Source organism: Phascolarctos cinereus, unplaced genomic scaffold (assembly GCF_003287225.1).
Source record: "Phascolarctos cinereus isolate Bilbo 61053 unplaced genomic scaffold, phaCin_HiC Scaffold_4;HRSCAF=312, whole genome shotgun sequence".
Classification (NCBI taxonomy): domain Eukaryota; kingdom Metazoa; phylum Chordata; class Mammalia; order Diprotodontia; family Phascolarctidae; genus Phascolarctos; species Phascolarctos cinereus.
The window spans coordinates 701,670,259-701,683,491 of NW_027555847.1; the positions used below are offsets into that span (position 1 = coordinate 701,670,259).

General features: G+C 47.3%; 1 protein-coding gene across 1 annotated transcript; it reads right to left on the bottom strand.

Moving 5' to 3' along the window:
* Positions 1-254: 254 nt before the first annotated feature.
* Positions 255-12,501, bottom strand: SDS (serine dehydratase). The gene is made up of 8 exons (XM_020978051.2): positions 12,418-12,501; positions 9,104-9,258; positions 7,943-7,982; positions 7,016-7,155; positions 6,476-6,567; positions 3,709-3,936; positions 1,739-1,863; positions 255-454 (listed from the first exon to the last, which is right to left on the bottom strand). The coding sequence occupies exons 2-8, from the start codon at positions 9,251-9,253 to the stop codon at positions 255-257; spliced, it is 975 nt and encodes a 324-aa protein (XP_020833710.1). The 5' UTR covers positions 9,254-9,258; positions 12,418-12,501.
* Positions 12,502-13,233: the final 732 nt, after the last annotated feature.

Sequence of the window (13,233 nt, forward strand, 5' to 3'; positions counted from 1 at the left end):
TCAGGGTTCCCCTTTTCCCCCTGTAAAGCCAGGAGTTCACAAGTGGCTGAGGCCCTCTCCCTAGCCCTGGCCCCCCAACCAGAAAGAGGTCTGCCTCTTCCAGCTCCATAGATAGGTACCCTCCAACAACAACAATAGAACAGCAATAACAATAATAATAATGATGATGATGATAAAATAAGGCACTGGATAAAACTCCAGCCCCAAGAAGGGGGTGCGTGGCAGGGTGCCGGAGGAGGGCGGTGGGAGTGGGCTCAGCTAGTTTTCATTCCCAGCTGCTCTTTAAGCCCTTGCAGCTGAGCCAAGCTGATGTTGCTGCCACCACACACGATGACCACCACGCTGGACAACTTGGCTGGGAGCTTCCCCTCGCCCTGTAGCTTTTGTACTGCACCACTGTAGATAGCTGCCAGAGCCGCCCCACACGCCGGCTCCACCAGGATCTTCTCGTCGTCTGCAGGAGCCAGAAGGCAAAGGTTAGGGGCTGAGGGCAGGGGCGTGGAGCCTGGGGGAGCCAGCTGGCTCTTAAGGAAGTCCTTGAACCAGGCTGCACAGTGACACCAACCTCCTCAGTCAATGAGCACGCATTTATCGGCACTTACTAAAATACAAAGAAAAGCGAAAAACAAGCAGTCTTTGCCCTCAAAGAGGTTTACATTCTAAGTAAAAATAGATGAGCTGTGGAACAGCAGGAAGGTACGGAATAAGGAGCTGAAGCTGGCCATCCCAGCATCCTAAGACTAGCCCTGGACTAAGCACTGTGTCAGCCAGGCTAGTGACGTCTTCCTTCCACGTCAGATTCTACACCTGATTCCAGGCTTTGCCCACCCAAACCCCGAGCCTGTCTTTTCAGCTCCCTTTTTCAGAGCGGTCTTCCATCATCAGAACGGAAGCCCCTTGAGGGGACTGTTGTTCCACTTATACTTGTATGCCCGGCACTCGGCAGAAGGCCTGGCACTTCGTACGTACTTAATAAATGTCGACTGACTTGTTGACTCAAAGGATTGGATCAGTGATGGCTCGGTCAGGTCCTGGTCCAGGCTGGAGGGGAACGGTTTGGGGTGGGGGCCTCGCTCGTGATCCTCCCTCCGCAGAGCATGGGCCTGCTTGCCTCTCTGGCTTCCTGTAAGTCCCACTAAGATCCCATGTTCTACAGGAAGCCTTCCCCACTCAATTCCAGCGCCTTCCCTTTCTTCATGATTTCCTATTTACCCTGTATAGATAGAGCTTGTACACATTCCTTATCTCCCCCATTAGACTGCAATCACCTTGAGGGCAGGACCTGGTTTTTTTTTTTGCCTCTTTTTGCATCACTGGCGCTTCACACAGTGTCTGACACATAGTAGGTAATTAAATGTTTATTGACTGACTATAGGCAGTGGTGTCCTAGAGTTGGCTGATTGTTAAATTTTCCATGTAATCTTTTCCTTCATGGAAATTGGCAGACACAACTAATCATAGTTTGATTTTTTTGTTGTTTTGTTGATTATCTGGACTTGCACAGTGATGGGAAAATGTTAATAATGCAGATGAAACTTAATTGTGTGTATATGTAGGTGTGTGTGTATGCATATACATATATACAAACACACACATACAGATAGCTAGTCTGGAGATCCAGTGGTTCAATGTTTCCCAGCACATCCTTGCCTAGAGGCAAGGCCTCTGTGCTCCCCCAATCCCACCCTCCCCCATCTCCTGCCCTCATCTCGGGGTTAAGACAGAGCCTGGCACTTACCCACAAACTTCTCAATAGCTCCAACTGCTTCTTGGTCTGTGATCACTTCAGAGAAGATGGGGTGTTCCTGGGTCAGCTTCAGGGCCTGAGCCCCAACAGTGTTTACCCCGAGGGCTTTAGCCACACTACAGGAGGTGGAGAAAAAAGGCGCTGGAATCAGATGGACTTCCAGCCACACTTTTAAAGAGTGTTTCCAACACAACCACCATGGAGGTAGCACCTGGTGGTGCAAAGAGGCCGTGCTTTCCATGGTAAGTGTGCTCGTGTAAAGGGTGAGTGGTGTGAATTTTTGTAAATAGTAATACTTTATAATTAATTGATAATTATTAATCATTAATTATCAAGAAGCAGTGGCACATAGTTAGGAGAGAGTGGAGTAGACCTAGGTTCAGCGTTCTCCTCTGGATGTATGCAAATCTCTTATCCCCTTCAACCAGCTTAGTAGAGGGTATTTCCTCTCCTGGGAGTTCCTTATATCAATGAAATCACAAACAAAAATACTGCCACTAAGGGACACCATCCAGCGCTTTACATACGTCATCTCAGTGATTCACAACAAGCATCATCCCCATTTGGCAGAGAAGAAACTGAGACTCAGGTGAAGGGACTTGGGTTGTAGCCCCAGTGACAGTAAGTGCCAGAGGCAAGCTCTGCAGGTCCCTCAGTCTATCCACTAAGCCACAACTCTATTCTAAAGGCCCTAGGCAGGTTTCCCGCCTCTTTGAGGAAAGGGAGCCACGTAGTCACACTTGATCATCCTTGCTTGGCTCAGAATTCCAAGGGTGTGGAGGTTGGGAGGTAGGGCAGGCTAGCATTCAAGTGTCCTCTACCCTTGGTTTCACCCTTTTGGTCAGGGACCAAACCACCAGGATCAAGGGTCATGAGATACGGGCATGGAGGGAGGGGGAAACTGAGTCAGTGGTCCATACTTTGGTGGGAGTGGAGATGGTGGATAGGTCCTGGACCTGTGATCTCTTTGGAATAGGCAACCTTCTTCTGCATGTTGGGACCTTAGACATCACTGAGAGGTTGAGATCACTTGTCCAGGGTTAATGAACTAACAAATATTTATTAAGCATCTACTTTGTGCCAGGCACTGTGCTAAGCTCTAGGAATACAAAAGGAGGCAAGAGAAAGTTCCTGCCCTCAGGGAGTTTATAATCTAATGGGAGAGCAAGCAAACAAAATATATACAAAGCAAGCTATATACTCAATAAATAGAAGATGTTTAACAAGGGGAAGGCCCTGGAGAGAAGAGGGACTGGGGAAGGCTTCTGGGTTAGGGTGGGATTTCCAGGAAGGTCAGTAGTTACAGTGGAGGAGGGAGGGCATTCCAGGCCCTGGGGGATGATGTATCAGAGATAGGATTTGAACCCAAGTCTATTCTTTCTATCCCGGAGTCTGGCTTTCCATCCACTGTGCTATGTGGCCTTTTCAGGACGGGAGAGAGAACTCTGCATTTAGAGTCAGAAGATACAGGTTCTAATCCTGGCTCTGTCACTTGCTTGGGTGAATTCTTTAATTCTCCTGTACCTCTGTTTCCAAATTCATAAAAGGATGGGGTTCACCTGGATCGATAAGATACCTCCCAGCTGTGATCCAGAGGCTTTCTAGAGAGCAGTGGTGTTTATGCCCAGCGGTGAGAACAGGGAAGCCGCTCACTCCTTTTCTAGCACAGGAGTTCAAGCCCCTGGATGCTTGGCCCGGGGCCCTGAGCTCCTGTAGCTGCTGTCTGTCAGCATCCCTTGACTCCACCTAGATGGTGCCTAAAGTCAGGAAGACCAGAGTTCAAATCCAGCCTCAGATACTTCCAGCTCTGCCTCAATTTCCTCAGTTGCAAAATGGGATCATAATAGCACTTACCGTGAAAGGTCGTTGTGAGGATCAAATGAGATAATAATATTAAAGTGCTTAGCACGGCATAGTAGGTGCTTAATAAATGCTCATTTCCTTCTCCCTCTGTCCCTTACCTGGTAATCTTGGGAAGTGTGACTAGCTTGCCAGCTTTGATGGCTGCATTGAAACTGTGGGCCCCGTGTGTCTCCATTGCCACGATGGGCACGTCCTTCCAGCCCACCTCCTCCAGGCCCTGCGCCACACCACACAGGAGGCCGCCACCACCTACAGACAGAGCGATGGCCCCCGGCTTCCCTGGAAGGTTCTCTTTCAGCTCCTTCACGAGGGTGGTGTGGCCTTCCCTGGAGGGTGGGAATCAGGAAGTACAATTAGCTCGGAGCTGGAAGGGCCTTCTGGACACCTAGTTCAGTCTGTACCAGAGGCACAACGTACCACCGACCTTCACATGAAAACCTGCGTGGCTGGACAGCTTACTACCTTCCAAGGCAGCCCAAGTCCACTTCTGGACACCTTCCATTTTCAGGATGTTTTTCACTTTTGAACATGGCCAATGTGGGAATTTGCTTTTCTTTGCTATGAATATTTGTTACAAAGGGGTCCCCCCCCTTTTTCATTGGGGGAGGGAAAATAAATGCTTGTTAATTTAAAAATCCATAATAATTCAAAAAATTATTTATTTGTTCATTTGTGGCATTCTTCAAAAATTCATTATGTATTTGTTTCAGTGCTCACTTTTAAAATTTGTTATTTATTTTTACCATTACCTCTTTAAAAATTTTGAGTTCCAAATTCTCATCCTACTCGAGCCTCTTTCCCCACCATTGAGAAGGCAGCTATTTTGATATCTGAGTTATACGTATGAGATCATGCAAAACATGTTTTCATATGTATATAAATTTAATTTAATTTAAAAAACCAAACCTACGTTGCTCCTGAAGTAGTCCTTTATCACACATAACCACGTGAGAGCCATCTCCTGACTCCAGGCATTTTTCCCAGCTGTGCTCTGTGCCTGGTGTGCTGTCCCTCTCATCTCTGCCTCCTGGCTTCTTTCAGGTCTCAGCTAAAGTCCTGCCTTCTGCCTTTCTTTGTCCTTAATCTTAGCACCTTCTCTCCGAGACTTTTCTGAATTTAGCTTGTCTCCATCTTGTCTGAACATGGTTGTCTGCATGTTTTTTTTTCCTTCTTGCTGTTAGACTGTGAGCTTCTTGAGGGGAGGAACGGTTTATTTGTTTTTGCCTTTCTTTGTATCCCCAGAGCTTAGCAGAATGCTTGGTATACACTAGGTGTTTAATAAATGCTTGTTGACTGACTTTTGGTATATTGGGGAAAAGTCCTGATGAAAGTTAGAGGACCTGGGTTCAAGTCTTGCCTCTGATTGCTTACTACCTGTATGGCCTTGGACAAGTCCCTTAACTTCCCAGGGCTGAGATTCCCCATGATGTCCCTTCCGACTCTTATGATTATAGGATCTTATGATACATGTGATCCTCTATGGAAAACCAAATTAATAATAACAGTGTATATTTATATTGTGCTTTAAGGTCTGCAAAATGCTTCACAAATTTGATCATGTTTGATACTTAACATTGTGATTTAGGCGTTGCTGTCATCCCCATTTTACAGATTAAAAGAAGTAACAACTGAGGCAACCATGTCTGAAAGTGTATGTCTCATTCTTCACCTTGAGTCTACATCACCTAGAGATAGCTGGGTGACTCAGTGGTTAGAGCACTAGACCTGGGATCAGGAAGACCAGAGTTCAAATCTGGCCTCAGACACCTATTAGTTGTCTGACCATGCGCAAGTCTCTGAAATCTCTGTCTGCCTCAGTTTCCTCATCTGTAAAATGGGGATGAGATAGCACCCTCCTTCCAGGGTTGTTGTGAGGAAAAAATTACATAAAGTTTGTAAAGCACTTTATGAAGGTTAGCTATTATCGCCTGTGTCAGGAGGTAGGGGAAATGACTTTTCCAGGGTCATGTAGCTGCTAAGTATCTAAGGCAGGATTTGAACCCAGGCCCAGTGCTTTATCCACCACACTATGCTACCTCCTCAGACTTGATTTCCCTTTCTGCTCTTTCCAAACCCAGCCCCAATCTGTCTCTTCTCCAGAGCCTGGACCTGATGGCCTCTCAGAACCCTTCTGAGATCCTATGTTCCTACTGGACTGTTTTATAATTAGTGTCAAGGGTTCTATGAGGTGAAAGGTATTACTAACTAGGACAATCAGGGAAATCTTCCTGGAGGGGGCAGTGTTTGGATTGGGCTTCAAAAAATTGGTAGAAATTTAGCAGGGGGAGGAGGGTGAAAGAGGAGCATTGTAGGCATGGCCATGGCCAGTTGGGGTTGGGAGAGAGTGGAAGGGTGGTCAGGTCTGTGCTTTAGGAAGGTGACCAAGTGGAGGATGGATTGGAGTAGGGAGAGACTTGAGGCAGACTCTCCCCCCAGCCCTGTCCCCTGCCCCAGCAGGTGTGAGATAATGAGGGTCTGGACCAGAGGGGTGGCTATGTCAGAGGAAAGAAGGGGCCATATTTGAGAGATTTTGTGAAGGTAGACTTGACAGGCCTTGGTACCATATTGGATATGTGGAGTGAGAGATAGTGAGGAGTCCAGGGTGACTCCTGGATTGGGAGCATGAGGAACTGGGAGGATGGTGATGCCCTCTCCAGTAACAAGGAAGGGTTTAGGGGGAAAGATAATGAGTTCTGCCTTGGACATGTTGAGTTTCAGATGTCTATTGGAAATCCAGTATGAGATGTCTGAAAGACAGTTGGGAAAGTGAGACTGGAATTCAGGAGAAAGATTAGGGCCGGATGAGTAGATTTGAGAAGCATCAACCCAGAGAGGGTCCTTGAGCCCAACCTGGGAAGTACCTACCAGATGAGGGGGTCGTCGTAGGGAGACACGTAGATCCAGCCGGGGTTGTTCTTGGCAAGATCTTTCGCCAGTTTGAATGCCTCGTCCAGCGTCTGGGAATCATCAAGGGACACAGGTGAAAGAAGGCTTTTTTCTTTGAGATCCCACTAGCTGGACATTTTATATAGGGTCCCATCTGACTCCCTGACTTCACATGCTCCTCCCTCTCCAATCCTCCACATTGCTGCCAAACGGATATTCCTTTTTTTTGGGGGGGCAGTTGGGGTTAAGTGACTTGCCCAGGGTCACACAGCTAGTAAGTGTCAAGTGTTTGGTCTGAGGCAGATTTGAACTCAGGTCCTCCTGACTTCAGGGCCGGTGCCCTATCCACTTCACCACCTAGCTGCCCCTTAAATAGATATTCCTAAAATGCAGTTATGATGTCATGCTCAAGAAACTCTAATGGCTCTCTAGTACTTCTAGCATAAAGTACAAATTAGGCAGCCCACCCCTTATACATCACACCACCAACATGTATGTGTCCACCTCTCAGGCACTTACCTCACCTACGACCTTGACCATGGCACCCTCAGCCTTGAGCTTCTGGATGGTGAGAGGAGGTGTCGTGTTAGGCACGACGATGGTGGCAGGGATGCCCAGCTTCCTGGCAGCATAGGCTGCAGCCATGCCGGCATTGCCCGCTGTGGGTGGTTCGTTGGGGGAAGAAGGTTCGCATTGTTTCAGGCAGACCCCAGCGTGGTCTATGGTTATTCTAGAGACCCGACCTCTCCTTCCTTTTTCTCTTCTAACCTGAGACTCCTGAAAAGACTTGATGGGAAATTAGGGCTTAATGTCCTGCCCAAGGTCCCATTGAACTGGGCCCAGCCAGGTCCAGATTTCCTGAGTCCTAACTCAAATCAGCCCATGGCTCATCAGTCTTTCCCTAATCCTAGGAGAAGAAAGATTCCCAATTTGGGAGTCAGAATCATTGGGTTGCAATCTGCTATTTACTGGCCTAGGAGTCATACCCTGTTATGTGATACTAGTTAAGCAAGACATATGTTAGTAAGTCGTATGCTGAATGGAAGCATAGTGGGTAAAGAGCTGGCTTTGGAGCTAGAGAGACCTGAGTTCAGGTTTGACGCATCCTGCCAGTGAAACTGTAAATTGTAGAGCAGGTCCTGACCTGCAGCACTAGAGACCTTTTTTACCAATGAAATCACAGGTTCAGTCTCTGTCTCTGTCCCTATGAGCAAGTCAGATAATCAATCTATCAGTCAATCAATAAACATTTACTAAGCACCTACTATGTGTCAGACACTTTTCTGGGTCTCAGTTTCCTCATTTGTTAAGATAAAGGGATTGAACTAGATGAGGATCCTCTGTGCCCAGGGGCCTTCCCCTCTTCTCTTGCCCATGAAATCCTGATAGGTGGGGGCCTGTTCCATGGATAGGAACCTGGGAACCCTGCCCCAATGGGAAACTTACCTGAGGAGCAGATGAAATGCTCACAGCCCCTCTCAGCCCACTGTGGAGACAAGGAGAGAGATAGGTGGATTAGGGCAGGGGGAGGCATCAGGAAACAGTGGAAAGAGCTAGACTGAGAGTCAGAGGAAGGCTCTGACATTCCCTGTTCTAAAGGCCCTTCCCAGCTCTGACATTCTCTGTTCCAAGGCCCCTTCCAGTTCAGCCATCCCCTATTCTAAGGGCCCTCCCAGCTCTGACTTTCCCTGTTCTGAGGCCCCTCCCAGCTCTGACATTCTCTCTCCTGAGGTCTTCCCTGCTCTGACATTTGCTGTTCCCATGCCTTCTCCTCCAACTCCAAGGTCCCAGGGTTCTTGTGATTCCCCTTTTAGCACCTCCCTCTCTTAGCTGTGCAGTGACTTCATTTGACCCTGCTTATCCAGGGCTCTCCAAGTAGCCAGAAAGTACCCTGAGCTCTAAGTCCCAGCCCACCCTTTACTCCCCACCTCCCAGGCAAACTCCTTTTCCTTATTTCCTACTAATGTATCTAGAGGAGAGGATACGCTAAACTCATCCACACTAAACACGAATAATTACATTCATATGATGCTTAATATCCTGACAACAATCCAATTAATTAGGTACTATTATTGTCCCCATTTTACAGATGAGGAAATTGGGGCTGACAGGTTATAAGACCCTTGCATAGGGTCATTAGTGGCTGAGGCAGGATTTGAACTCAGCTCTTCCTGATTTCAGGTCCAGCATGCGATCCCCTATACTATCCAATGGCCTTCCCGGGGAGGGCTATGCTTTTTAACAGAGGAACTGGGAGATGGAAAGGTCTTAACTTAAAGGAATGACATTCTAATGGTGGATCTTGGGGCACTAAGCAAGCAGTGAGAGAACAGCTTTGGGGTAGGGATTTTCCTGGCACCCACCAGATTATATCAGGTTGTCCCCTAGGGCTTTTAGACAAAAGATTGATGTTGGTGCTGGTCTGTCCTAGGGTAACGGCGGTATCTGCAAGCGCAAGGCCACACTGATGGGTCGTTTCTTTTGGACCCTTTGTGGACCTCCTTCCTCCTCTGAAGACACTTCCTTCATCTCCCTCCAAAGGGCCCAGGGCAGTGCCTGCTGCTGCCATCTCTGGCACCTCCCTCTCCTTGCCCCTTCCCTTCTCACCGTCTTGCACAGGTGTCCGATGCCCCGGATCTTAAATGACCCTGAAGGCTGAGCGTTGTCCATCTTGAGGTAGACGGTGGTGCCTGCCACCTTGGACAGGGCCATGCTGTCCCTAATGGGGGTCTTCACGTGCAGAGGCTGCTGAGACATGGTCACTGCAGTGGGGGAGAGAAAAGTGAGGGCAAGGCAGAAAAAATCTGTCTGACCTGGAGAAACCAATGGGATCAACCCCATTTTACAGATGAGGAAACTGAGGCAGGTAGCGGTCAAGGGACTTGCCCTGGGTTACACAGCTACTAAGTGTCTCAGGCTGGGTTTGAACCCAGGTCTTCCTGACTCCAGGCCCTGTGCTTTATCCACCAGGCCACCTAGTTTTTGGAGGCACTGGATGGCCTTCAAGGTCCATCCTAGTTTTTAATCTAGGATTCTATGATCAATAATAGGTGAACCTGGGTTCATTTTCTGCTTCTTACTACCTATGTAGCAAATCACAATCTCTTTGGGCCTCAGGTTTCCACATTTCTAAAATCAACATCATAATAGCTCTCATTTCTATAGTCCTTTGAAGTTGGCAAAGTTCATTAGGAAAATGGAACAAGAATAAGCATTTATTAAGTGCTTACTATATACCAGCATTATATTAAGCGCTTTACAAATATTAGCTCATTTCATCTTTACAGCAATCCAAGGTAGGCCAGATTTTACAGATGAGGACACTGGGGCTCCGGGGTTTAGGTGACTTGATCAGCTTCATACAGTAATAAAAGTTGAAGGCAGGATTTGAACTCAGCTCTTGCTAAGTCCAAGGTCAGTCCTCTATCCACTGTACTCTAAAGTCCCCTTCAGCTGTGATGTTGTCTTTAAAATGCTATGACTATAAGAGCTAACCATTAGAGGAATTCTAGTTTTAGAGCTGGAAGGGACCCAGGCCATGGAGCCCAGTCCCTCCCCTTTTACAGAAGAAGAAACTGAATCTGAGAGAAGGGAAGGAACTTGTGGGTTTTGTACAAGGGTTAGTTGCCTGAGATACATGGCAGGTACATGGAGAGCTGGGACCAGGCTGCCCCATAGAAATACAAGACATCATCACCATCACTGTCATCTGAGCAAATAAACCTCAGACTGGACTTTTGTCAGATCAGCTTAAGCTGACGCATGCTAGTCCAAGCTTTCAACCTCTCCTATCAGGGGAGAGAGGGGAAGGGGGTGCTCAATCTATCATTCCCCATCAGAGGCAGCTGTTGGTGCCATAGTGCATAGGGGACTGGGTCTGGAGTCAGGCTGACCTGAGTTCAAATCTAGCCTCAGCCATGTACTAGCTGTGTGACCCTGGGCAAGTCGTTTGGCTGCTGTCTGCCTCAGTTTCCTTATATGTAAAATGGAGATAACAACAGCACCTACCTTCCTGGGTTGTTGTAAAGATCAAATGAGATAATATCTGTAAAAAGGCTTAGCACAGTGCCTGGCACATAGTAGGGGCTATAGTAATGCTTATTCCCTTTCTTCCCTACCTAATCTCCATCCATTTCTAGTACACTGGCTAGGGAAAGAGTGCTAGAAGTGACTGGGAAGGGGTGGGACTGTAGATTTAGGGCTGGAAGGGTCTAACTTCTTTTTTCAGATGAGGAGACTGAGGGACTTAGGATTTATCCTACCCAATTAAATCCTAAAAGAGAAGTTAAATGAATTGTCTGGGAGTCACATAGCTAATTGAGTATCTGAGGTAGGCTTTGAACCTGGGTCTTTCCGACTCCAAGTGTATTGCTTTAGCCATTACACCTTGCTATTTCTCCAAGAGAAGGTGCCTTCTGTCAGGATGAATTTGGATAGGGAAAAAAATACATCTTTATTTTAATTGACCTCTAATTGAAATTCAGCATTTTCTTTCATCATAAATGTGGGCCATAAACCTGATTTGGAGAAGACGTCTTTAGGGGACCCAAACTGCAGAAGGGGTCTGTGACAGCAAAAAGATGAAGAGCCTCTACCTGAGGACTGTCCTTTGGAGGAATAGTCACTGATCTGCATTGATAGAATTTCTTCATTAGGAGTTTCCTATTCAATTAAATCCTAAATCCAGATAATCATAAAACTAAATCTAGAGATGATAAGTTGACATTCCAACACTACTCAATTAAAAAAAGACAAAACCAGTGATTTTATCCAGTTGCGCACGAATCCACAGAACATTAAAAATAAAAGACTAACCATCAGGAGAGTGACTTTTCCTGAAGCTGTTTCTATTTAAACTCCATACCTCCAAAAAGGAGAAAAGAGTAATAATAAAAATAATAGAACTTGAGCCAAGAGGGACAGCCTTGGAGGGAGGAAGACCCTGGGATCCAGACCTTCCTTTGACTCATGATGGCTGGGTGACCCTGGACAAGTCACTCATCCTCTCTGGGATGAAGGCATCTCTGGAAAGACTGTAAATGACAAATGAGGCACACTGGTGGAAGGAGGGTTTTCACATCAGGATCGTGAGTTTGGACTCCCCACATCCCCTAAAATAAAAGTACTTGCAATAACATTCTCCAAGGGGTGCATTAGGGAAAGTGTTTTATAAACCTTAGAGCACTGAAGCGATTAGTTGATCCCTGTGGGGAGCAGGGCTTGGGGTTTTGATATCTTTGATGGTATTTCTCCAGAGACTTGCATCCCATACTCAAACACTCCATTCATGAGGCTCTGAGCTTCTGGGTTTGCCTGTGAGAGTCTGGAGAAGAGGCTTTTGCACTCTTAGGGGGCTTAGGTTACTGGGGCCAACATTCCCACTGGTCTGGGGTCTGGATTGGTGGAGGTCAGAATTTGAATTATAGAATTTCTGAGCTGGGAGGGACCTCAGAAGCCCTCCAGGACAATGTGTATTGAGATAGAATCCTCTCTGAAGCAATCTGACTGTCTGCCCAGCATTGGTTAAAAGACCTTTGGGGCAGTGCCAGGCTCTCGGGATCTCATTTATCAAAGGGCCCATCTAGCTGCCCCTTGGAGGTGCATGGGGTTGAATGATTCAAAAGGACTGGAGTAAGGTAGGGACAGAAGTAAGGCAAGCCGTCCCCTTTCCTTCAATCGTACTCCTTAGGTCCATACCCAAACACCCCGGGGAAAATGAGAATCAGGTAGGGGCATTACCTGCTCTCTGATCTCTCCTAATGGTGCTCCCAGTTTGCTTTTTTGGTTTGTTTTTAGCACCCACCTCCCAAACTGAGGACTCTCTTGGCAAATTGCTTGGCCAGATCCTTTCCCCATTACTTTGGCCACCAGGAGAGGAAGGAGAAGGGAGAGGGGTGGGAGAGAAGTCAAGATTCACTCACCAGGGAGAAGTTGGTCAAGGATGTGGAAGGAATATCCAGAGCCCTCCTGCAAGGGCCAGGGAAAGCACTAACTGTCAAATCTCCAGTCCCCTCCCAAATTTATATAGCCTGGCTGTTCCCAGGGGAGCCAATGGAAGTTTAGAGAGGGCCCCGCCTCCCCTCCTCCCCTGATGCCAGCTCCCTCCCCTCCTCTCCCCTTCTCTCCCCTCAGGAGACCTGTGGAGAGCATACAGTTATCCCTAGGGAAGCCCACAGAGGGTGGGAGGTAGGAGAGGACACGGGGACGGGCAGGGGACTTAGCATTGTGCTAAGGTCTGGGGCTAAAAATACAAAAGTCAGACAGTCCCCTCTTAAGGAGCTCACATTCATTATAATGGGGAAGACCACACATATAAGTCAGATGGAAAGATCCCATGGTCCTTAGGGTGCAGGGACAAACCTGCCTTCCTTAGTGTCATTTCCAGTAATAAAACCCTATCCATTTCTGATACGGAACCATTTGATTGGACAAGATGGCCCCTGAAGGTCTTTCCTCCTTTCAGTATCCTTGAACCAGAGGGGCTCCCGTGAGGTCATCTGGTCTAGCCCCCTCTCATCCATCTACCCCAGACTGGGAGGTCAGCTTAACCTCAAATGAATTCTAATCCATAGCCCCCAGCTTTGTCTGTCCCTATCTCTGTGTCATAGGATCTTGGATCTGGAAGGAACCTGAGAAGTTTACAGATGAAGAAACTGAGGCTCAGAGAGGTTGTAACTTATATAGAGTCACAAGGTTAGTTATCCTCAGAGGTGGGATTTGAATGCAAGGCTTATAAT

What these genes read in the sequence shown, in the direction of transcription:
- SDS (XM_020978051.2), bottom strand. Translation starts at nt 9,253, where the DNA reads ATGTCTCAGCAGCCTCTGCACGTGAAGACCCCCATTAGGGACAGCATG. An exon ending in TCGGACACCTGTGCAAGACG is followed by an intron (nt 7,983 to 9,103) that starts GTGAGAAGGGAA and finishes TTGTCTCCACAG; the next exon opens with TGGGCTGAGAGGGGCTGTGA. An exon ending in GCATTTCATCTGCTCCTCAG is followed by an intron (nt 7,156 to 7,942) that starts GTAAGTTTCCCA and finishes AACCACCCACAG; the next exon opens with CGGGCAATGCCGGCATGGCT.